At 42.2% G+C, this 26054-nt stretch overlaps 1 protein-coding gene across 1 annotated transcript in view; it reads right to left on the bottom strand.

Annotated features, from left to right (window-relative positions):
• Positions 1 to 15049: 15049 nt before the first annotated feature.
• The window catches only part of WDR48 (WD repeat domain 48), a 29154-nt gene continuing 18149 nt past the window's right edge, over positions 15050 to 26054 (bottom strand). The window contains exons 15-19 of the mRNA XM_073677747.1: positions 25303 to 25411; positions 25107 to 25194; positions 21902 to 21978; positions 20396 to 20588; positions 15050 to 18733 (exon numbers count right to left, since the gene is read on the bottom strand). Coding sequence (XP_073533848.1) covers positions 18638 to 18733; positions 20396 to 20588; positions 21902 to 21978; positions 25107 to 25194; positions 25303 to 25411 — 563 coding nt within the window. The 3' untranslated portion in view covers positions 15050 to 18637. The remainder of the gene's footprint in view (positions 18734 to 20395; positions 20589 to 21901; positions 21979 to 25106; positions 25195 to 25302; positions 25412 to 26054) is intronic.

The following is a 26054-nucleotide window of genomic DNA, read 5'->3' as shown; positions in this document are numbered from 1 at the left end:
ATTTTGAAGAAAATATAGAAAAATGGCCAAATTTCAAATGAGGTCACTTTTTTTTTTTAAATATCAATTCAAATGGTAGTATATTGAACCATATAATGTTGTAAGAAAATCATATATGCTGAGGAAAATTCAATATTGTATCTGAAAATCCCATGTAAAAGGATAGAGAAAAGAAAAGACAAAAGGTCAAAGGGGGGCAGGGGTGGGGGTGGAGGTCCTTATACCGTGTGACTAATTATGCACACAATTACTAGTATCTGTTGAAACTATTAGAACAGGTTATGAAAATCAGGTGAGTTCTGAAACCGAATCCATCCGCTCCAAACCCTTCTATATTTATCATTGGTTCCATTACATTCTGCAGACAACTCTTCCATTCTACATAGATTCACCATTTCCTTATACCAATCTAGTATGTTAAGGTTTTTTTTAAGTTTCCAAAACCGTGGAATTACCGTCCGTGCCGCTGTTAAGCAAAATCAAAGTAGATCCTTCTTTTGTGTACCTATGGAAAGAAGGATTGACAGAAGGGCTATTTGAGGAGATCCCAATACTCTGTTTCCAGTGATATATTGGTCTGTCAGGATTTTAAAGATGACAACTGCCATCAATCACAACCCATCCCTTCAGAGGACGGGCTGCATGAAAAACATCTGCTTGAGATGGAAGACATGTCAGAGCAGGCTCCAGTCAGGCATCGTGAACACACATTCCTCTGTACAGTCAACCCTACAGGACATGGAGTGGAGCCCGAATAAAGGAGAAGATAAAAACCTTTCTTTAGTTGACGACTCCTCAGTCAGCGTGACAGTTTTAGTGCGTCTCTATTGTGCTTCACGCAGCCCGTCCTGCTGAATGTGCAGCCCGTCCTAGCTTTCAGAAGACAATTAGATGGCAGTTGCCATCTTTAAAATCCTGACAGAGTGGAGTAGATAAAGCATTCCTTTTTGCTAAGTAAAGGAATTTGGCAAAATGTTTAAAATTTAAATCTGTATTCTTTATTTTATTTATTACATTTCTCAGAGAACCCCTTTAAGGAATTGATCACCTAGAATGACATGGTTTTCAAACCAGTAGCTAAAGGGGGAAGCCTGGTTATCTACAGTCAATAAATATGAGTGACAGGCTTCTAAACTTCTGAAAGATTATAAATAATACAAAAATATGTTTAATCCTACAGTTTGTTTTTTTCAAGGGGAACTCAAACTTATTTTATGTCGGGCATACGAGAAGGGAATCATACCTTTAGAAAATATTTGAATCTCTCCAAATATCTAATCCAAGTAAATCAACTTTTTACTTACTTTCAAAAATTCCCAAGGATTATGAAGATCCTCCTGGCCAATGCATTGTGGCATGTAATGGCAATTTGTGTAAACTGTTAGGCCAATTTGTGCGATCTGAAACCAATAGTGTCTATATTGCTTTATTTTTTAAAGGATACTACATCGGTTCTGAATAGATTGGAAAATTTAGTTCTTGATGATGCAACCATTTTCGTTACTGCTGATGTTGAGTCACTGTATACTTCCATTAAACATGAAAATGCAATTGCAGCAGTGACCTGGTTTTTGAGAAGTAATTTGGATCATGAGTTGTACAATTCTTTGTTATTACTAGAATTTTATTCTGGATATTACTTAGTTTTTAAAAACCGCTACTATCTTCAATTGCAAGCTACTGCTATGGGGACTTTTTGTGCCCCTCCTTCTAAAGTTATTTTGGGAGCATAGAAACACCATTTTCATGATGCATCCTGTCCCTAGCATCACCCGTGTCCATGGCTGAATTTGGTATATTGACGACATCATATTTTTGTGGGAGTTTATTGATCAGGAGTTTGCCATTTATGGAAGATCTTAACAACAATGACAAGAATATCCATCTTATATATTAAAGTGGTAGAGACTTGGATTTCTTAGCTATATACATTGAGTACAGATGAAGAGAATTCTAACATTTTCTAGAAAACAACAGCTGTGAATTGATTGTGTGCTGATTCTGCTCATCTTCCCATCCTCTACGGTCTGAGGGATTCCAGTTGGCTGGTTCTTCAGATTAAAATGGATTTCATGCACATTGTATTTTTTGGAAAGCAAACCCTGGCTTTAAGTCATTGTTTTCAGGAGAGAGATAATTGACTGATTAAATACAAATACAGACAAGCCAAAAGAAGAGCCAAGAATAAACCACAATGTCCAAATAAAAAAAGAAGCAAGCTGGGAACATCATAGCATACAATGCAAAGCTGAAGGAGATGATTGCCATTTTTCAACCACATTGGAGCATATTACTGTTTGATCCAATTTTATACAAGTTCTTGCTTCCATTTTCCAAACCTGCAGCTAGGAGATCTCTGGAATTTAAAGATTACGCAACCTCTTTTTGACACCACAGGACCATCTACAAGATTTTTTCTTTAGGCCCTGTCTTAGTCTTGATATAGTTACAGAATTTTCAAATTTGGTAGCAAAAACTTCAAAATCAGACATCATCTTACATGTAGTTTGACAGGGGTTATACTCTATGCCGAATGTCCATGTAGGAAAATATATATTGGTGTAACCACCAAGGAATTGTGTCTCCGAGTAAGCGGACATGTTAGAGATATTGAAAAGGCTCAACAAGTCAATGACGTCACTTCTCTTAAAATTATTCTGAAATACTTTAAAAAGCTCCGTTAGGGCAACGCTAAATTATTACCTATTGAAGGCATAGACAACATGACATTGGGAGTAAGAGGCTGGTGCAGCTTGATACAAATAAATATATAGATCGGGTATGATTTCGCCCCCCGGCCTCAATGAAAATCCAGGATTTGATACTTTTCTGTAATGTTTTGATTGATGGTGTCGGTTATTATTAAATAATTTAAAAAAGATATTTATTAATTTTCTTGTGTATTTCTAGGTACAGAGCTTCATTGATGTATTGTTATTGGAGATTTGAGATGGAACTTTAGTAGCAAGGAAAACTTTTGTTCAGATTCTCTTAATTTTCCATAGAGGAAAACTATACAGTGTATCTGTTCTGATATTGTATTGGAAGTTATGTTTTCTTATATTTTATATTTGCATAATGTTGGCTTTTTATATAAATACGCAGGTAATTTTCTAATTATATTTTATATCACTGTCATTGTTAGCTTAGTTCATTGCACTTGCACCTTCCCAGACCATTTTTTTCATTGGTCTGTTATACTTTGGGGATTGATTCTCCTTACATATAGGTAATTCACATTTTATGTCTGCACCTGCACATTTGTTGGTATCAGTATCATTGGTTATTATTTGCATATTATTTTTTGATTATCATTTAGCACATCATGGTTTACACTCCATGTTTGGCATTTTACTTATGACATATTAGTAAATCATTAGGCTATCAGCCGATACATATATTTTTTTTGACATATATTTTTTAGCATATAGTTTTTTAATATTATGGTTTCTACTGCCTCTTGAGTGCATGTGCCGTGATTCTTCTCCATGGTTCTTTCTTCTCAGTGGCCGCAAACAGGTATGTGTTTCAGCCATTTAACTGGAGACCCTTGGGCGAAAGTTCCCTTTTTCTGAGTTTTTGCAGCGCATGTGCCACTACCAAAAGGGGCGCTTGCAGTTCTGGTCATTTGACTCAACTTTATGACTTCTCTCAGTGCTATTTATACTTCCGCATCTGTTACATGCCACCTGAAGAAGTGTACACAGCAGTAAACAGCATTCCAGAGTCAGTCGTTACCTATATTTCTTTATCGCCTCATTGGGGGACACCGGTAACCATGGGTGTATGCTGTTGTTGCTAGTAGGCTGACTCTATGCTAGAAAAAAAAGAATTGGCTCCTCCTCAGCAGTATACACCTACCGACTGGCACTAAGCTCGTCAGTTTAAGCTTAGTGTCAGTAGGAGGCGGACCTGGATCTGATCCCAGATCCGTCTTTCTCCCTTTTTAGGTACCTGTTTTGTTTGTATTAATCTTTTCCCTTTTTTCTTACAGATTCTTCCTTCCCAGGGTAACAGGGTGTAATGTCTCACCCTGTTTTCCCGCACAGGTGCGACCGAGAGCAATGTAGTGTCGCCACATCGCCCACTCTCGGTCTGTGAGGCAGGGCCCCTTCCCTGTCACCTCCCGGTGTTCAAGATGGATGGAGCGGATCGGTCCTGCCGCCTCTGATCCCATCCCCCTCCTCGGAGCGGGCCGGGAGGAAGACGAGGTCACTAGAAGTGACCTTCCCCCTTGACGGGTTTATCCCGTCTTCTGCACTGTCTGGGACCGGGACAGTGCGGGATGGACGCCCTCCAGTGACCCCCCGCTAACCCCAGGGCTCCTGACGCCAACCCAGATGCGGAGAAGAGGCCTGGATACACAAAAGACCGCAGCGTCGCAGGTACCGTGCCTCTCTTTCCTCCCCACCAATGCAGCGTCACTGACCTGCCTTCTCTCCGGGCGGGGGGGACACATCGGAAGTTATAGGGGCTAGAGGGCAGTAGCCACGCCCCTCCAGTTTGAAAAGTGCTTAAGCACGGGGTTTTTTTTTTCCACTCTCTTCCCGTCTCCTTTACTAGGGCTCTCCGGCCCAAAGGGAAAGAAGAAAGCCTTCATACAAGCCTGCCACCACCCCGGCGCAGAAAGGGACGCCCTAACAAGTCTTCAGGATCCCGCTCTAGCAGATTCACCTCTGCATAATGGGTCACCCCCACCTGGGAATCCTCTCAGAGTGGGTGGCCATCTCCTCCTCTTCCGGGACGCATGGTTGGCAGCGGTCGACGACGCCTCGGTCAAAGAATTAGTCTCCACAGGCTACAAGATGGAGTTTTCCTATATCCCACCCAGTCGTTTCCTTTTATCTCACTCTCCCAAGGGATCCGTCACATGGTTCAGGTTTTTTCAAAGCCATCGACGCCCTTTTGTTAGCAGGAGTCATCATTCCCATCCCCTCAGAAGAGCCCTTCACGGGTTTTTATTCCAACTTTTTTGTGGTGCTAAAAAAGGACAGATCTCTTCACCCAATTCTGGATATCAAGCGCCTGAACTGGCGGGTGTAGCTCCATCACTTCAGAATGGAGTCCCTCCACTCAGTTATATCTTTCCTCCACTCAGTTATATCTTCCATGGAACTCGAGGAGTTTCTCTCCTCGGTGGACATTCAGGATGCTTACCTGCATATCCCAATTTGCGCAACTCACAAGAGATTTCTCCGATTTGCGATCCAGCAGGACCACTACTAATTGAGTATCTGCTCCCAGAGTGTTCACCAAGGTGATGGCGACTGTCATGGCCATTCTTCGCTCCAAGGGGATAGTCATTATTCCCTATTTGGACGATCTAATAATCAAGGGGCCGTCCTACCGGGACTGCTACCAGAGCCTCCAGATCACCCTGAACACTCTCGCCCATCTCAGTTGGATTGTGAACAAGGTCAAGTCTTCCCTGGTTCCGTCCAAGCGAGGAATCTTTCTGGGCATGAAGTTCGACACCTCCCTGGCCAGGGTTCTCTTCACAGAGGACAGGATCACGGCTCTCAGCCTGCGTATCCACGTTCTAAGATGCCCATCCCCTCACTGTCTGCGATTCTCCATGTGAGTCCTGGTGAAGATAATCGCTGCCATGGAGGCCATTCCCTTTGCCCAGTTCCATACCCACCCTCTTCAATTGGCTCTCCTGTCGGCTTGGGACAAGCGGACTTCCTCCTTGGATTGTCCGATTCTTTTGCCTCCTCCAGTCAGACAGTCTCTATCTTGATGGACCCTCTCCTCCTCCATCCGCCTCGGGAGATTGTTTCTCCCTCTTCCCTGGCTAGATATCACGACGGACGCCAGTCTTCTAGAGTGGGGAGCAGTTTTTCTTCACCACACTGCTCAGGGTGGTTGGAATGCCCTAGAGTCCTCCCTTCCCATCAACCTGCTGGAAATCAGGGCCATTTACCTCTCTACTTCATTGGCAGGATCTTCTTGCGGGCCAGCCAATTCAGATCCAGTCCGACAAAGTCACAGCCATGGCTTACTTCGGGTCCCGCCCTGATGATTTATGTAAGTCCATCCTGTCGGAGGTCTCAGGGATCCTGACTTGGGCCAAACATCACGTCCCAGCAATATCAGCAGTCAACATACCAGGTGTGGAGAATTGGGCAGCTGACTTCCTAAGTCATCAGGGACTGTCTTCAGGCGAGTGGTCTCTTCACTGAGAGGTGTTCGATCACATTTCTCAAAGGTGGGGCACTCCCAATGTCGACCTAATGGCGTCGTGGATGAATCACAAGGTCCTTCACTTCGTAGCCAGGTCATGCAATCCTCTGGCAATCGCTTATGACGCCCTAGTCATTCCATGGTCTCAATTCCACCTTTCTTATCTCTTTAAGACCCTGCCATTGATCCCCAGAGTCTTCAAGTTAATCAAACTGGAGGGAGTTCCGGTCCTCTTGGTGGCTCCGGACTGGCCCATGAGGGCCTGGTATCCATAACTGGTCAATCTGCCCGCAGATGTTCCCTGGAAACTCCCAGATTGTGCAGACCTTCTCTCTCAAGGTCCACTCTTCCACCCGAATTTTCGATATCTCAATTTAATGGTATGGCAGTTGAAGCCGCGGTACTGAAGGAGACGGGTTTTTCTTCCCAGGTCATACAGACCATGATCAGTGCAAGAAAGCCCGCTTCCTCTCGCATATATCACCGTACCTGGAAGGCTTTTTTTCAGTGGTGTGATGAGAACCATTCAGCTCCCATGTCCTTTTTTCTGCCTTCCATTGTGACATTTCTTCAATCTGACCTTGATTCGAGTTTATCTCTCAGTACGCTCAAAGATCAGGTTTGCGTTTTCCAACCTTTTTCAGCATAATTTAGCCTCCCGTCACCAGGTGAAGACCTTCCTTCAGGGCGTTGCTCATTTAGCATCATTCTATCGTCAGCCAGTAGATCCGTGTTATCTTAACCTTGTGTTAGGTGTTCTTCAGGCCCCTCCTTTCGAGCCTATTCAGGAAATTTCTTTGACCTTCCTTTCCTGTAAGGTCGCTTTCCTGATAGCCATCATGTCCATCAGAAAAGCTTCAGAACTGGCAGCTCTTTCCTGCCATTCCTTGTCCTCCATCAGGACAAGGTAGTTCTTAGGCCAGTACCATCCTTCTTGCCTAAGGTGGTCTCTGCCTTCCACTTAAATGAGGACATCGTGTTGTCTTCTTTTTGCCCGTCTCCCGTACATCCACTCGAGAAGGCCCTACATAACCTCGATTTGGTTAGAGCCTTGTGTAGCTACCTCTCAAGGTCGGCTTCTTTCAGGCGCTCTGACTCCGTTTGTCATCGCTGAGGGTCGTCGTAAGGGTCTCCCTGCTTCTATATCTACCATCGCTCGCTGGATTCACTGGGTCATCTTGGAAGACTATCGAGTAAAGGACAGATTTCCCCCTCCGAGGCTAAAGGCTCACTCCACCCAGGTGGTGGGGGCATCCTGGGCTGTTCACCACCAGGCCTCGGCAGCTCAAGTTTGCAAGGCAGCTACTTGGTAGTTGTTGCATACTTTCACAAGATTCTACAAGGTTCATACCTACTGTTCGGCAGATGCCGGACTAGGTAGGAAGGTGCTGCAGGCAGCGGTTGCCGGCCGTCTGACCTAATCAGAGTTGATTTTCTTGTTCCCTCCCTTGGGACTGCTTTTAGACGTCCCATGGTTAACTGTGTACCCCAATGAGGCGATAAAGAAAGAGGGAATCTTGGTACTCACCGTAAAATCTCTTTCTTGGAGCCTTCAGTGGGGGACACAGCACCCTCCCTGATTTGTGCCTATGGTTGATCTTAGTGCCTGAGTCTTGGCCAGTGTGCCTAATTTTTTGGCTAACAGGCCTATGTTTGGCTTATTGCCGTGTTTATATTTGTTTTATTATTATTATGCTTCTCCTACTGCTTTATTCACTAACTGATGACCTTAGTGCCAGTCGGTGGGTGTATACTGCTGAGGAGGAATGAATTCTTTTTTTCTGGCATAGTGTTAGCCTCCTAGGGACAGCAGCATACTCCCATGGTTACCTGTGTACCCCAATGAAGGCTCCAAGAAAGAGATTTTACGGTGAGTACCAAAAATCCCTCTATTCATTTAAGGAGGACACCTGCTTACGAGCAGCCTTTACCGTTTGTCTGCAACATGTTTGTAGGGTATGGATTAGGATAGTTTGCTCCCTGGACAAATGTAGTTCATGTATTCCTTTTTGTTGGGCATATTTTGAATATGAATTTTGCCATTATCCACTTCATATTAACTGATTTTTTACTGTCCACCATTGTATTTTGATATAGGCTGATCTTTCCTAGATCTACACTACCGTTCAAAAGTTTGCGGTTACCCAGACAATTTTGTGTTTTCGATGAAAACTCATACTTTTATTTATCTAGTGAGTTGCAAAATGATTAGAAAATGTAGTCCAGACATTGACAAGGTTAGAAATAATGATTTTTATTTGAAAGAATAATTTTCTCCTTCAAGCTTTGCTTTCGTCAAAGAATGCTCCCTTTGCAGCAATTCCAGCATTGCAGACCTTTGGCATTCTAGCTGTTAATTTGCTGAAGTAATCTTGAGAAATTTCACCCCATGCTTCCTGAAGCCCCTCCCACAAGTTGGATTGGCTTGATGGGCACTTTTTGTGTACCATACGGTCAAGCTGCTCCCACAACAGCTCTATGGGGTTGAGATCTGGTGACTGCGCTGGCCTCTCCATTACAGATAGAATACCAGCTGCCTGCTTCTTCCCTAAATAGCTCATGCATAATTTGGAGGTGTGCTTTGGGTCATTGTCCTGTTATAGAATGAAATTGGCTCCAGTCAAGCGCAGTCCACAGGGTATGGCATGGTGTTGCAAAATGGAGTGATAGCCTTCATTATTCAAAATCTCATTTACCTTGTACAAATCTCCCACTTTACCAGCTCCAAAGCAACCCCAGACCATCACATTACCTCCACCATGCTTGACAGATGGCGTCAGGCACTCTTCCAGCATCTTTTCAATTGTTCTGCATCTCACAAATGTTCTTCTGTGTGATCCAAAAACCTCAAACTTTGATTCGTCTGTCCATAAAACTTTTTTCCAATCTTCCTCTGTCCAATGTCTGTGTTCTTTAGCCCAAATTAATCTTTTCCTTTTATTAGCCAGTCTCAGATATGGCTTTTTCTTTGCCACTTTGCCCTGAAGGCCAGCATCTCGGAGTCGCCTCTTCACTATAGACGTTGACACTGGCGTTTTGCATGTACTATTTAATGAAGCTGCCAGTTGAGGAGCTGTGAGGCGTGGATTTCTCAACCTAGAGACTCTAATGTACTTGTCTTGTTGTGCAGTTGTGCAGCGGGGCCTCCCACTTCTCTTTCTACTCTGGTTAGAGCTCGTTTGTGTTCTCCTCTGAAGGGAGTAGTACACACCGTTGTAGGAAATCTTCAGTTTTTTGGGAATTTCTCGCATGGAATAGACTTCATTTCTAAGAACAAGAATAGACTGTCGAGTTTCACATGAAAGTTCTCTTTTTGTGGCCATTTTGAGAGTTTCATAGAACAAACAAATGTAATGCTCCAGATTCTCAACTAGCTCAAAGGAAGGTCAATTTTATAGCTTCTCAAATCAGCCAAACCGTTTTTAGCTAGGCTAACATACTTGTGCAAGGGTTTTCTAGGATTTTCTAAACAGCCATTAGCCTTCTTAGTTAGCAAACACAATGCACCATTAAAACACTGGAGTGGTGGTTGTTGGAAATGGGCCTCTAAACACATATAGATATTGCAATAAAAACAAGACGTTTGCAGCTGAAATAGTCATTTACCACATTAACAATGTAAAGAGTGTATTTCTGATTCATTTAATGTTAGCTTCATTGAAAAAAAAGTGCTTTTCTTTCAAAAATAATGAAATTTCTAAACGACCCCAAACTTTTGAACGGTAGTGTATATTGTGAGGACCTGGCCACTTACTAAATACTTTTCCAACACTGAGCACTAGTGTTGAGCATTCCGATACTGAAACATCGGGTATCGACCGATATTCGCGGTATCGGAGTTCCGATACTGAGTTCCGATACTTTTAGAATATCGAATACCGGAATTGGAAGTTCCCATAATGCCTGCGCTCTGCAGTGTCTCTGAAAGATGACAAGCTGGATGGCAGCACTCAACTTACTGTACTTGACATTTGGTGTTAAAGGATTTATTAAAAAAAATAATAGTGTTTTCATGCACCGTCTCTTTAAAAAAGTCGGCCGGCAATTCAGCATCGGTACCCGACAATTTATAACAGAAAGAATAGAGCATCACACATAATTAGATAGAAACATGTCAGTCACATATATAAGAAGTACAGTGATAGTGTTGATTACTGTACTTGTTATTTAGTGTTAAAATAAAGGATTTATTAAAAAAAAAATTGGCGTGGGGTTCCCCGTAATTTTAATCTCTAGCGGAGGTTAAGCAGACGGCTGGGGCAGATGTTTGAAGCCTGGGAAGGGGGTAATACCCACGGAGCTTCCCAGGCTACTAATATCAGCCCCCAGCTGAATACCTAGCCTTTACTAGCTATTAAAATGGGGGACCCCCCAAAAAATGATGTGGGGTCCCCCTATTTTAATAGTTAGCAAAGGCTAGGCAGCCAGCTGGGGCTGATATTAATAGCCCAGGAAGGGTGCCATGAATATTGGCCCTCTCCCAGGCTAGAAACACCAGCCATCATCCGCCCCAGAAATGTCGCATCCATAGGATGCGCCAATTCTGGCACTTAGCCTCGCTCTATTACCCCACTGCCACCGCTACAGGGCAGTGGGAAGAGCGAGGCTAAGTGCCAGAATTGGCGCATCCTATGGATGCGACATTTCTGGGGCGGATGATGGCTGGTGTTTCTAGCCTGGGAGAGGGCCAATATTCATGGCACCCTTCCTGGGCTATTAATATCAGCCCCAGCTGGCTGCCTAGCCTTTGCTAACTATTAAAATAGGGGGACCCCACATCATTTTTTGGGGGGTCCCCCATTTTAATAGCTAGTAAAGGCTAGGTATTCAGCTGGGGGCTGATATTAGTAGCCTGGGAAGCTCCGTGGGTATTACCCCCTTCCCAGGCTTCAAACATCTGCCCCAGCCGTCTGCTTAACCTCCGCTAGAGATTAAAATTACGGGGAACCCTACGCCAATTTTTTTTTTTAATAAATCCTTTATTTTAACACTAAGTGTTGATTACTGTACTTGTCATTATCACTGTACTTCTTATATATGTGACTGACATGTTTCTATGTATCTAATCTATGTTTGATGCTCTATTCTTTCTATTCTAAATTGTTGGGTACCGATGCTGAATTGCCGGCCAGCTTTTTTAAAGAGACGGTGCATGAAAACACTAATATTTTTTTAAATGAATCCTTTAACACTAAATGACAAGTACAGTAAGCAACACTGTCACTGTACTTCTTATATATGTGACTGACATGTTTCTATCTAATCTATTCTTTCTGTTCTAAATTGTCGGGTAACGGTGTATGCCGCTGCTGAATTGCCGGCTTTTCGTGTAATACATTCTACATTATTCTTTGTTGTTTTCCTTCATGTAGAATTAACCTACAAGGAAAGAAAGGGTTTATTTTCATTCCGATATTTGTGTCCCATTGACTTGCATTGATTTCCAGTATGGGAATCGGCGATATCCGATATTTTTTGGGTATCGGTCCAATCCAATCCGATCCGATATTTCCCGATATCGGAAGGTATCGCTCAACAGTACTGAGCACCCATTTTCATCGATCTTATTTTTGTATTTTGTTAGAAATTTGCTTGCTGTGTTTTAATGATTTTTTTGCTCATCAGTTCAATCTCAGGTATCCATTCCATTCGGTGACCTTACCTTAGGGGCCTTGGACCATTGTTCTTTCAGCCAAGGGACCTCTTATGTAGATGGAAAGAGTGGACACAGTGGAGCTGTCACCACAGATCTTACATGCAGTCTCATGTTAAAGTAAATGCTTAAGGGGGAGGGTGTCATCACTTCTGACCTTTGGAGGGGGCTGACCCCAGGGAGGAAAAGAGACACATGCTTTAGTGAGGAGTTGGGTGGAATGATTGAAGGAAGAGGATGGAGACCGTGGACTTGGAAGCATGGATTGATAAACATGTTACCATTATGGATTATGTCGTTTGGATTTAAACTTTCTTGAAAGGACTGCTGCTACTGGATACCTGTGCTTTCATCGTTTTATCTGCCGTCTAGAGGATCATGGACTGTGGCTACAGACTATACTGGCTGGAGATACGAAATCTGTGGGTCAACCAAAAGTGGGGAGACCGTGAGTATGGCCTTATACAAAGCCAGTGGAACTACTGAACCTAGATTGGGAATTTGAGGACTGAGAGAACTGTATTTTGGCCATTTACCTGGAATTACTTTATTACCATGGCTGTGATCAATAAAATATTGTTGAATCGTTAACCTGCCTAGGTGACTATTTACAACCCACAACCTCAGATCTTTACATATATGTTGCCTTATGTTATCAATAGTTGTATTATTCATTATCATACAACATATACATTGACCATTAGTTGTTTCATTCATGATCAAACTTTGTTTTGTTTTTCTACATACCCCATATTCCATTCCTTCTTCTATCTAAAATTATCTCTGGAGGCAGTGTCCTCCTCAGAGCCTGGAAGAAGTCATTATATAAAGTGATAAAATAGGATTTATCCACAACAAGGCATCTAATATGAGACATATAGGGATCACTGTCCTTAGCAGTCTATAACCTGTATGTCCATATTAATAGATTAGATAGGTCAAATGTGGTGACAGATTCCCTTTAATAACCTTTGCTGCTTTTCTCTGCACCCGCTCTAGTTTACCTATGTTTTTCTTATACACCAGAGACCAAAATTGTACACTAAGTGTGGTCGCACTAGTGACTTGTATAGATGCAAAACTGTGTTTTTGTCATGAATATTGCCTATTTTAATCCATCCCATTTTTTTCATTTGGCTTGGCAGCAGCTGCCTGGCACTGGTCACTAAAGAGGAGTCTATTATCAACCCATATACTCAAGTCCCTCTCGGTGCAAGTTTTACCCAGCATTTTACTATTTAGTACCTAGTTGTACAGGTTATTTCCTAGGCTGAAGTGCATTACCTAACACTTATTTACATCACACTTTAATTGCCCTTTGAAATTGTACAATTCTGTAATATGTGATAATATCAAGGAGGGCAGGCATATTTCATGTAGATATATCATTTTAATCTATTTTTTGCTGCATAGGCCCCAAGCTATTTAATTTGAGCACTTAGTAGCCACCAGTTTGAGGACATCTTTTGAGATCCACATTTATACTTTCGTCTATGTCTATCACCGCCATCTTGTCCTTACTACTACAGTGTTACATGTAGTTTTCGATAACACAAACTGCACAACTTTTTTTTTTACTGAAATCTTTTATTCTATACAACCATAAAGTACACTTCATTAAACTATTCTGTATGTTCCCCCGAAACTACAACTGTATCAGAAGGGCCGTAGTGAAAATGTACAATTGTAAAATGGGCTTAGATTACAATTAAACATAAAAGTTACTGTAACTAGAAGAAATGAGCAACTTTATAGAAATACACAAATTACTGATCCTTGGATAGAAAAGAAGCGGTCAACAACTTGCAGAATTGGATGTCATTACCGACTGGGTGAACTTTTTATAAAATTGGCATAAACCTGCATATTAAACAATTATTCCATGCCTCTGTATATTCTACTAAGCATACAGCAGGTGCTTCAAAATTGTTTTCTATGAAAGGTCTTCTTGTGGCAATAGAATTTTAGAAGAAGTCTCAATACCCATAATGTCAAAGAGCAATAGCATCCTTTATAAAATATACATGGTGATTAACTACTAGTATTGTATTATTCCAGATGTAGCCTTATGTCCCAGCCCATTTAATACATTTATACATTCTAGTTTTCAGAAATTTGGACTATGATTCAACACCTTGGAGACTTAACAGGGGTATTCTGATCTCTAAGATCATATCCCAATATCTAATAGGTGTAGTAATAATAATATTAGCAAATACCTTCAATTAGAAATGTAGTATAGTTCTCCTGAAAACTTATGTTCCTTACCTCATGTGCAGGGCATTGCAGTAGGTTATGTATCTATGGTTACGACCACTAGCAACTAACTGACACTATGAGTGGTTGTAACCATGGATACCTAAGCTACTGCAATGCCCTGCACATGGGGTAAGCAAAATAAGTTTTTAGGAGAACAATGCTACATTTCTAACTGGAGGTATTTATTATAATTATTCCTGCTACCATATTGGGATAGGATCTTGGAGATGGGAATACCCTTTTAAGGGTAACTAAATAATTTTTTTTTACATTACAGAAAGTATAGTAGGGTTGATAGATAGCGTTCAAACTAAGGGATAGAAGTGCTTAGCTTAGACTCGAGCAAACTGGTTTAGGGACTCTGCATCTTGATTTGGGCAATCAATGGAATTCTGGATTCAGAGACCTCCAACAATTGCCCAAGCCAAGGGGTCTATAAACACACTTCATTTTTATTTGCCAAATTGTTTATTTTTTTACTTTAGATATATTAGTCAGATTTCATAAGTTCGTTATTTGCAGTCTTTGTGGACTGGCCGCAGGTCTACCAGCATGTACTCCAATCTCTGTATGCCTAGAAGGCTGTGGAGATCAGCTCAGGAGAAACGTGGTTGATCTGGACATCGCAGTGTGAATTTGGACGTGCAAAACTGGCCTTGGAGCTATGAAGACAAAAAAGTTGCAAAAGTAGGCACAGTCCTTTTTTCCATAATACACATACACAACTTTTCACATCTTGCAGGCTGTTGGTAATGACTTGATGTAAATGTCTTTACAACATATCAGGAGTTTATAACCATCAATCATAGATTATAATACGCTGCAATAGAGAAGATATTTGGCAAGCAGCTGGAAGAGAAGAAATGGTCACTGGCAATTCTTTCTTAAAGAAGTACTCCTCCTCCCATCAAAGTTTTTATCCTCTTAATATATTGCTATTATCATATTATTTAGCACTGTCTACTTACAATTGCCCATTTTGCCTTTCTTCCCAGTTAATTCTTTTCTATTAGGTCTATGACATCACATGATCCTTCTAAGATCTATGTAGAATAGGAGGTCAATTTTCCCTGCATGAGTCATCACTGCAAAAGTCCCTGGCAGGGGTAGAAGGGAGCAGCTGGGTCAGGAGGTGAAGAGGGGGATGATTTATGCAGGGACAAGATACTTCCTGTTTCTACATAGAGCAGAGAAAAGAGAAGAATTAGCTGGATAGAAAGGCAAAATGAGCAATTGTAAGTACACAGTGCTATATAATATGATGACTGCAATATATTAAGAGGATAAAAAATTTGATGGGAGGAGGAGTGCTTCTTTAAAAGTTTCAGTTCATACAATTATACTTTTATAAACCTGGCACCATACTACTTATTTAATAAAAATGGCTTTATACAAATATAAAAAATGTCCTTTAACTTTATCATTTAAACAGAGCCCATAAATAGCAGATAAAGCCAACAATAGGTTCGTAATACACCTTGTCTAAGCGTTTCACCCTAGTGGACCGGGCCAGACACAGAAGATGAAAATGTGACCAGATTGGCAGACAATCGGTTTAAAATTTTCTGTGAATTATAGCAATGGACGACTTCTGTACTGTACCCTGCTGAAATATTTCACAGCTGACGGTTAAAACTATGACACGACTCTTCCATTTATGGATGACCATTTGACACCTTGTGCAAAAACAGTGACGGATGTTTGATTAGTCGCGTTCTGGCTAATCTTGATTTGAGGTGTATGAACAGCTTTAGCCTCCTGTATGATATTTTCCTAGTCAGGGTGGATGTAAACAATTAAGTTGTCTGCTGCGCCCCCTCACCGCTGCTACATGGTAATTGGGGAGTGGTCCATACAACACAACCAGACACTGAGCTTACGGTATTTTGATTTCCATCCAAGCCAGTCTTGAAGAGGGGGGTCCGTGCGCGGCAATACACACTGCCAATCAGAGGCCAGCAGCTGATGCAGACGTGCATGTGACTGGGGGGGCACGGCAGTGACATCATATGCTACCGTCGCTTGCACGCTGAAGTCAGCTGCCCGCTTCAGAAAAGGACGCAGCGTGGTGGGGGAGAGAAGGGAAGGCGAGTATAATGGTTTATTTTTTCTATACATTAAAGAACAGCTGCAAAATGAGGGACATATACCAGGATGAGGCCCAGGAAAAGGGACATATATATATCCCCCATCCTGGTATATCAGGATGGGGGGGAACTTCGGTCCAAATCTTGCACCGGGGCCCATCAGGCTCTAGTTACACCAATGGGTGCATGCCTCTTAATGAATCAGTCAAGTCTTAAAAATGGTGTGCGTCTTGCCACAAATCTTACTCTGTCTTAGACTGGAGTAAAAGAGAAGACTTCTAGTGTAGGGTACGCCACAGCTCATCATGAAGTAGATGAGCTGACGTCGCCGCATCCCATAACCATTTTGGAGGAGCTGGTCGCAACTGGCATGAACACGCCAAAAGTTGCAAGACTTTTGCGCAACTCACGTTCCACAAAAGTTGTGTGACTTTTCAAAGTATTTAATGGCAGATTTTTTAAATCAGAGCCTGTGTGCTCATGAGTTTATTAATGACATTTCTTATAAGTACGTAACCACCTTAATGAACGCCTGCAGAACCTGTATGACATAGACTTTCATTTCACAATATAGATGCACCCCATGTTGCAGGCAATGTAACACTGTGTGCACACTGGAGAAAGTGTCTGCCCCAATTTGGCATTCATTTTTTTTTATTAATTAAAAAGGGGGCATTGTTATTCTCATCCAGAAGTAATAAAGCTACTTATACACCAGCCTAACCAGAGACTCCTCCAAAAGGAAAAGGAGCTACAGACAGCTGCAGCTAAGACACCTTGTCCTGCCAACCAGCACCCAGCTCAGCCTGGATGAGGGACAAGTACACCGAGAGTTGCAAAATAAAAAAAATCTACGTAGTGCACCCTAGGATAAAAACATGTTTTTTTATCTAAATCTGTTCAAAATGTGCAATTCAATGTTTTAACATATTCTTACATATTGGTCAGCGCTCAGTTTTTCTGATACCGAGCTCTAAATCCTCTGCATACACCAAGTTACAAGATTAAATGCTGACTGTCTGTAGCTGCCACTAGAGGGAGCTTATGAGCTTACCGCATACACATTCACCACAATGATAAGACAGTATGCAATCGGCTCCCTCTAGTGGTGGCTGCAGACAGTCATCTGTTAACTTGATTACGAAGTAAATATTTTTGGACCTAAAAATGACACGATAATAAAGATGGAAATTTACTTTAAGAACTAAAATGTTTTTTGAACATTGGCGAAATATAAAATTTTTTATGAAATAACCTGTCCAGGCAATCATTAAAACAGCACTTCACACCATGACCAATAAACCTGTACATTATTCTATTGGCAAAAGCTCTAACCTTATTTACATATCCAAAATCAGTCTAGTAAATATGAAATGGTCTGCCGGCTTTTACATCATAGATGTCCAGAAAATCATCCCCACATCCCTGAATGCTACAAAATATATTGCAATAGCAACAGTTGTGATCTCGCCACAAGTCAGAATGTGGCTCCGTACGTGCTACTCGGCTCAGTTTCTTACGATGCACAGCATCAGGAGACACGCCGTGTCTGGAAACATGGCATATAGTATTCCTCGTACACAGAAATTGTTCCACAAGAACCATTGCTCACAGATGTAGATAATGTTGCTGTGCCGTTCTGCCCACACAAGCTACAAATTCCTTAAAGGGGTTGTCCAAAATAATGAAGACGCTGCGCATGGGCAGCAATACATGTAAAATGATGAACTATACATACTCGCCCTTCTTACTCCCAGCCGTTCCATTGCCACAGTCTCTTTACATTAGCTGCAGACGTCAACGTGATGTCTGCAGACAATCACTGCCCTCAGCGTTCACCAGCTGTGATTGGCTGCAGACGTTACGTGGGGCATATAGGCTATGACGTCTGAAGTCAATGTAAAAAGAAGCAATGGAAGGAACGTATGGGGCAAAAAGAATGTATTACCTTGCACATCCCCTTTAATGGATTGTCCTTTACGACCCATTATGGCAGCATCTCCTAGTGCATTGAGAGGTAACCTACAATAGGCTTCCTGCATGTAGGTGGCAAATACAACCCCGTTCATAACATATTAGGTTTCCTAAACCTTCTTCCCCACTACTTGTGTCCTGGAATGTGCACCCACATCTGGGGTTCAACGTGCTAATTCTAAGTGGATCCAAATCATCTTGGAAAAGATCAAAGAACGAATTATTAGAAATCTTTATCAACGACTCTGTACATTAAAACACACAAATAACAATGGTTTGCCTATCTGTTGTCATTTTATGCTGAAACCCAAAGAACTAAAGTGGCGGGATCATCTGTTACAGTTAGGTTGACTAAGGGTATACGTGAATGTCCGTACTGGCTCGGCTGACACCTATGTATAAGAGTTCAGTGGGGCTTCCATACAGTACTAGTTTTTAGTCCACAACGAGAACGTCAGTGTCGCTGCTTCCTGGAATCCTTTCACGTCGACTTCTGGCGGTAGTGGAGAGTTAAGTCGCCGCCGCTCTTCCAAATGAAATGTTTCACAGTCCGCAGGTCCATGTTAGGATCCAGAATCTGTGGGAAGTAAATGCAGGGGTCAGCGATGAGAGGATATTACTACCCCTTGGGTTATGCATGTTAACTATGGTGGTGGAGAAATGAAATGCACCTCCCTGTCTATGAGCTATGGATTAAATGCAACTAATTATTAAAAGGGTTGTCTGACAAAGACAGCACATGTGGGACACCCCTAGAAGTCACATATAAAAAACAGCTCTCATTCTAGAAGACCCGCTCTGTCCATGTATTGAATGGAACCTGTCACCAGGTTCTCCCAATTTAAAATACAGTCACCACCTCGAAGGCCTCTTTTACACTATTCTAGTAACCTGTAGATAAAGTCTCCAATCCCCTCTGCATAGTACAAAAATAACTTATTATACCCCCATACGGTGCGATCTGATGGACGCCCCTGATCTTCCTTCAGCACCTTCTCTCCTGCCGCCCCCCTTCTTGTGGATGACACGTCCAACGTCATCCACACAGTGTCCCCCAATCTCGTTCCTGTGCAGGCGTGCATTACTCTGCACTGCTGAGGGCAGAGCAAAGTACTGTAATGTGCAAGCGCCAGCTTTATTTCTGGGCCATTAGCGCTCTGTGGCCTTTCCCGGCACATGTGTATTACAGTACTTTGCCATAGGCAGGACAGATAGAATTACGCCTGCACAGGAACAAGATTGGGGGACACTGTGTGGGTGACGTAGGACACGTTATCCACATGAAGCAGGGCAGGAGTACAGTGCCAGTGATGAGAGTGGAGGCGCAGAAGGAAGAACAGAGTCGCCCATCAGACCTGACCGCACTTTATGGGGGGATAAACAAAAGTTATTTTTTTGTACTATACAGAGGAGATTGGGGAATTATGTACAAGTCACTAGAATGGTGTAAAAGAGGTATTTAAAGGTGGTGGTCATACTTTATATTAGGACAACCAGATGACAGTTTCCCTTTAAAGGGAAACTGTATGGCCAGACAATATAAACTCCACTATAACTGCTGATCACTGGAACGTTCAGATGCTAGACACGCTGCAGTCAGCTGAGCGTCAGGTCGTCTTCAGTTCACCATGTAACATAAAGCTGTGCCAAACCTTTTATAACAGGAGCCACCCCCTAAGGGTGCTTTCACATTGCGTTCTGTGTCCCCGTTGGGGCATACGTCTGAAATCCCCGGCAAAAAGGGGTATAGACGTATGCACCGACGGGGCCAATGGACTGTAATGGTGACAGCAGAGCGAACGTGAGCTCTGCCGTGCACTTTTTTCAGGAGTGTACACTCCTCAAAATAATGCACGATCGCATCATTACAGTCTATGGCCCCGTCGGCGCATATGCCCGGACCCAGTTTTGCAGGAATTTAGGATGTATGCCCGAAGGGGACACAGGAAACAATGTGAAAGCACCCCAAGATGATCTCACTCCAGCATCCAAAAAGAGGGCTGTCATTAAAATTCTGATTTATTGTAACTTGCCATCAAAAAGATGAAAAAAATAAAGTCAGTGATGCATTTCAGATCAAGAGCAATCCCTACTCATAGCTAGAACTGTAGCCAGCTCAGGTACCAGGGGGATGATGTACTAGAAAGTGTGCGGCCTCTATAGGAGGGTGGCCGTCACATGAATAATATAGGTTTTCTGAAGAAACCATCAACAATATGGTTTGCAGATGCCTAGATACCTGGTCTTGGCATAAGAGCTCAATCTTCTCTTCCGCAAGCACAGCAATGTCCTCCTCCTTCTCTTGCTCTCCTGGTTTTTCATTATTTGAGGAGCTGGTCGTCTGAGATTCTGTATCCACGTTTATAATTTTCTCGTAGACATGTTCCATCACCTTCCGGACCTGTAGCATGTCGCTAGCGGACAATCTGTCTCTGCAGATGGACATATAAATTCTGGGTTAAGGCCACCAGGTAACAGTCTGTGCACAGGATATTCTTAGTAATTACACATTGTATACACCCCCCTCTAGTTGTGAGCTGCACAATTATTAGATTCTGGACACAGGTACCCAGCACATGCAAAGATTAGGGATAGACTTAAGCTGGCCATACATGTTGGATACTACTGGCCACTATACTATATGTACAGACACCCTCCTCCCCCATGTTATGAATAGGCAGAGTGGCATAAGCTGCTGCAAGACAGCAACGGTAAAAAAAAGGTTTGGGCACATTGAATTATAGCTGCCCAATCCTTCTCTACCCTGACATCTGCTGCTGAGAGGTCCCCAATATATCAGATGGTCGTCAGGTTTGGAAAACCTTCATCTAATGTGTACCGCTAAGCTTTACGTGTATTCTATTTCCTAAGTCACTTACAGATAAGATTGGCAAACTGGGGTACATCCATTTTCTACTAGATTAGAGATGAGAAAAGATTTAGCTGCCCTTGTCCGACCTCCATATGGGTGCCCCGTGACATACTCCGTGGTAGCCGGAACTGGGCAGTTGTGAACTTCATTGGCCGGCACTCAAATGCCGGGATCCTGAGTAATTACTATGCCCCTCGAGACATCATAACATTGTCGAAGACCTAGTGACTAGTCAATTACTTGTTCACCAAGTGACTAGGATTATTATGCCTCAACAACGTTAAAGTCGTGGGGGCCCAGTAATCGCGAGAGGCGCCCATGATCCTGGCATTTGAGTTTCGGCTGAAGAAGTTCTCCATTGGTCCAGCAACCACAGAGTACCGGAGAGGATGACGAGGTAGTGCAAGGCTCATCTCTAATGTTCATGGCAATATCTCTCAACTTCTCCTCATGGGAACCATTCAGAAAGATACAATTATACTGTATTGTAGGATACATACGGTGATGACCTGAATGGCTTCATACCAGCGATATAACGGTACAATACATAATCATCACAGATGGCTTACATCAGCGGGATTACTTTGGAGCAGTCTATAACTAGGTGTGCCCATGATCAACACTTGTAATTTTTCATTTTCATCTGTAATGAAGACAGCCCCCCAACCATAGACCCTCTTAGAGCATCATGCATTACATCCACAACCATTCATCGCTAATATCCTTTAGAAAAGGGGCCGCCACCATGACAGAGCATCTTTACAGGCTAAAACCACTTCAGTGCCAGCTGCGCTGTACTGCTAGCGCTGTGTACCAGATAATATAGAAGAACCTATATAACCCAAGATTTAGGATTTTGCACAATATACTCACTTCTTCAGGGTTTTGGCTCCCGACGATGAATGTGGTTGGAGGTAGAATGGAATTTTATTGAATTTGGGCATATTTTTCTACAAAACAAAATATACAAAACACCTTTACATTTACTGTAAGTACATGCCAGTGCTTTATAGAGGACCTGTCGTCAAGCCATGCTGCCCTAATGATGGCAGGTTACAGGGACTGATCTGTTCTCCAATTAGTCAAAATGGCACACAAAATACAGGGCCGTTTGGTAGAAAGGAACAAGAATAAAGCAGGCACAGACTATGAGTACACCATATCCCTGCCCTCCTCACACCATGAATAGGTGACAGATCCTCTTATCATAAAGGCTCCTATGTAAGTAGAGCAGATATCACTGTATGATAAAAAGTTATGTTTCCACTTATCAAGCTAGTTTCTAAGGAGGAACATTTCTCCTTGTGGAGAGTGACAAGCCAGTCCTGGTATGTCAGAGTGAGGAGACTTATAAGCCATGCATGCTCCTCTGGGAAATTAAATATGCACTCTTCGGAGAGGACAAAGACTAGAACTCTAGCGCCACCTATTGGAAGCACCAATCCTAAAAGTCAATATCGACTTTAACAAGCCTTGCAATATGTTTTGGGGTGTTGCCCCTCATCAGTGCAAAGTATGAGATCTGCTTTGACTAGGTGAGAGGCTCTGGCCTGGGGTCTAAGGCTGAAATCTGGTCCTCACCTAGTCCTGCTCACACAGCCTACATTCTGCTATAATGCCCAAGCCAGATACCAGGACATTAGAGAGACTGATGGAGCTTGGCTAAAGCACAATAGCTGGACACATTGTAACAAGTTCTTAGCTCTCCATCTCAAGTCTCTGCACTCCGAAAAGAATATCTCTGTTCCCTGACAGCAATCAGACATCTTAAAAATGGCGCAGAGCTGGATCATAACGTATACTGGAAATAACTGCAATACATTTTATTATAAAAAATACTAACATGTATAAACTTGACTGAGCAACGTCTCTAACACATTTAACACTATTAATACAATAAAAAGAGTGCACTTTATCCCAAACATTGACATTTATAATGTTTATTTTTTTTTTCCTGTCTTTTCACATGTCATTATATCAGTGGGGGGGGGGGGGGGTTATCTCCGATTTGGGAGTAAAGGAGCTGCAGAGCGTGAAGCCTGATAGTCCACCGCATCCACTTCATAGACTATGCTGCAGGACTGTTTCACATGCCCTGTTCATGCTCCTGTAAACGCTCCGTAGCAAAATCCCTATTCTATATTCAACAATCTGTGTATGGGACTTTCATCTCTAAGTATAAAAGGAGGGAGCAGAGAGGCTCAGACAGCAAAAGACCCAAACTCATCCTGTTTAAATTAAGTTTAGGGGGATTTTGCTGAGCAGCAGTTGAAAGACGCTTTTAAAGGCGCATGAACTGAGGATTCATGCAGCACTGCAGGTTACAGTTTGGGAGAAAAGGAAGTAAAATAAATAAAGTACAGTACAGACCAAAAGTTTGGACACACCTTCTCATTTAAAGATTTTTCTGTATTTTCATGACTATGAAAATTGTACATTCACACTGAAGGCATCAAAACTATGAATTAACACATGTGGAATTATATAGTTAACAAAAAAGTGTGAAACAACTGAAAATATGTCTTATATTCTAGATTCTTCAAAGTAGCCACCTTTTGCTTTGATGACTGCTTTGCACACTCTTGATGAGCTTCAAGAGGTAGTCACTGGAAATGGTCTTCCAACAATCTTGAAGGAGTTCCCAGAGATGCTTAGCACTTGTTGGCCCTTTTGCCTTCACTCTGCGGTCCAGCTCACCCCAAACCATCTCGATTGGGTTCAGGTCTGGTGACTGTGGAGGCCAGGTCAACTGGCGTAGCACCCCATCACTCTCCTTCTTGGTCAAATAGCCCTTACACAGCCTGGAGGTGTGTTTGGGGTCATTGTCCTGTTGAAAAATAAATGATAGTCCAACTAAACGCAAACCGGATGGAATAGCATGCCGCTGCAAGATGCTGTGGTAGCCATGCTGGTTCAGTATGCCTTCAATTTTGAATAAATCCCCAACAGTGTCACCAGCAAAGCACCCCCACACCATCACACCTCCTCCTCCATGCTTCACGGTGGGAACCAGGCATGTAGAGTCCATTCGTTCACCTTTTCTGCGTCGCACAAAGACACGGTGGTTGGAACCAAAGATCTCAAATTTGGACTCATCAGACCAAAGCACAGATTTCCACTGGTCTGATGTCCATTCCTTGTGTTCTTTAGCCCAAACAAGTCTCTTCTGCTTGTTGCCTGTCCTTAGCAGTGGTTTCCTAGCAGCTATTTTACCATGAAGGCCTGCTGCACAAAGTCTCCTCTTAACAGTTGTTGTAGAGATGTGTCTGCTGCTAGAACTCTGTGTGGAATTGACCTGGTCTCTAATCTGAGCTGCTGTTAACCTGCGATTTCTGAGGCTGGTGACTCGGATAAACTTATCCTCAGAAGCAGAGGTGACTCTTGGTCTTCCTTTCCTGGGGCCGTCCTCATGTGAGCCAGTTTCTTTGTAGCGCTTGATGATTTTTGCAACTGCACTTAGGGACACTTTCAAAGTTTTCCCAATTTTTCGCACTGACTGACCTTCATTTCTTAAAGTAATGATGGCCACTCGTTTTTCTTTACTTAGCTGCCTTTTTCTTGCCATAATACAAATTCTAACAGTCTATTCAGTAGGACTATGTGTATCCATCTGACTTCAGCACAACACAACTGATGGTCCCAACCCCATTTATAAGGCAAGAAATCCCACTTATTAAACCTGACAGGGCACACCTGTGAAGTGAAAACCATTTCTGGTGACTACCTCTTGAAGCTCATCAAGAGAATGCCAAGAGTGTGCAAAGCAGTCATCAAAGCAAAAGGTGGCTACTTTGAAGAACCTAGAATATAAGACATATTTTCAGGTATTTCACACTTTTTTGTTAAGTATATAATTCCACATGTGTTAATTCATAGTTTTGATGCCTTCAGTGTGAATGTACAATTTTCAAAGTCATGAAAATACAGAAAAATCTTTAAATGAGGTGTGTCCAAACTTTTGGACTGTACTGTATATTGCAAAGATGACTAAGTATTGATCAGCTTTTTGCAAAGTTAAATACAGAAAGTTTAATTACTCTTTAAATACATTAATCTGTGGTAGGTGTGTGGTACTTACATCAACAGTAATATCAACCACCCACTGTGGAACAGTTTCATTAAGAAGCATGGACTCTGTCTCTCCACCAGAATCTCTACAAAGTAACCTACAAGAGACAAGAGCATTACATTGTATAGCATCCATTTACCTTACCTGATCTAAAAAAATCACACTATAATTCACTTATATCCTATATAATATATAGATGACCTACCTAAAAAGAGTGCGACCCCCAGCTTCTCCGAAGATTACTGGAGTATGAGGTGGCACTTGGAAGTAGCCATTGCCTTTCTGTATTCTAGTTTCCTGCTCGCCGTTTGCCACTGTACAAGAAATACACAATAGATCATTAAGGCTATGTTCACACGTTGCTTTTTTGCAGCTTTCTTTTCTGCAACCAAAACCCGATCTCTTGGCAGTAAAAAAGCTGCAGACAAAAAGCAGGTTTTGCTGGCTTTTTTTGCTTCATTTTTCAGGATCCCAAAGTTCCGTTAGCTTCGACCATATGTGAAACCATAAAACATTTTTAGGAAAAAGGGCAAATTGATCAAATTATTTAGTGAAAAAAGATTTTTAATGTCTGAAAAAAATAGTGACTAGTCTGAACAAAAAGTTCATGAAAAAAATACATGCTTACAAATGAAACAACAGCGGGGGGGGGGGGAGTTTAAATTGGTCGGGAATAGTTTACCTAAGACATTGGCAGAGCATTTTGTAGGTCGGACACTGTTTACTTTCACACATTGGTAGGGTCATTGAGTTGGTCAGGCATTGTTCAGGCAATGTTTAGTTTTACACACTGGTCAGCCAATGAATTCCTCAGACAATTGTTGACTATATCACTAAGTTAATTAAACTGTACTAATAGCTGCTAGGCTCAGGGGACGAGACCAAGACGTTTTGGTTTAAATTTGAGAAAAATCACAAAAATCAATGTGTTTCACATCCTGCTGTACATGCTTTTAC

Source organism: Phyllobates terribilis, unplaced genomic scaffold (genome assembly GCF_046119375.1).
Source record: "Phyllobates terribilis strain yellow unplaced genomic scaffold, ASM4611937v1 Scaffold_4__5_contigs__length_816908805, whole genome shotgun sequence".
Taxonomy (NCBI): Eukaryota; Metazoa; Chordata; class Amphibia; order Anura; family Dendrobatidae; genus Phyllobates; species Phyllobates terribilis.
The sequence above is the reverse complement of the archived record's forward strand: the minus strand, read 5'-3'. Positions and strand labels throughout refer to the sequence as shown.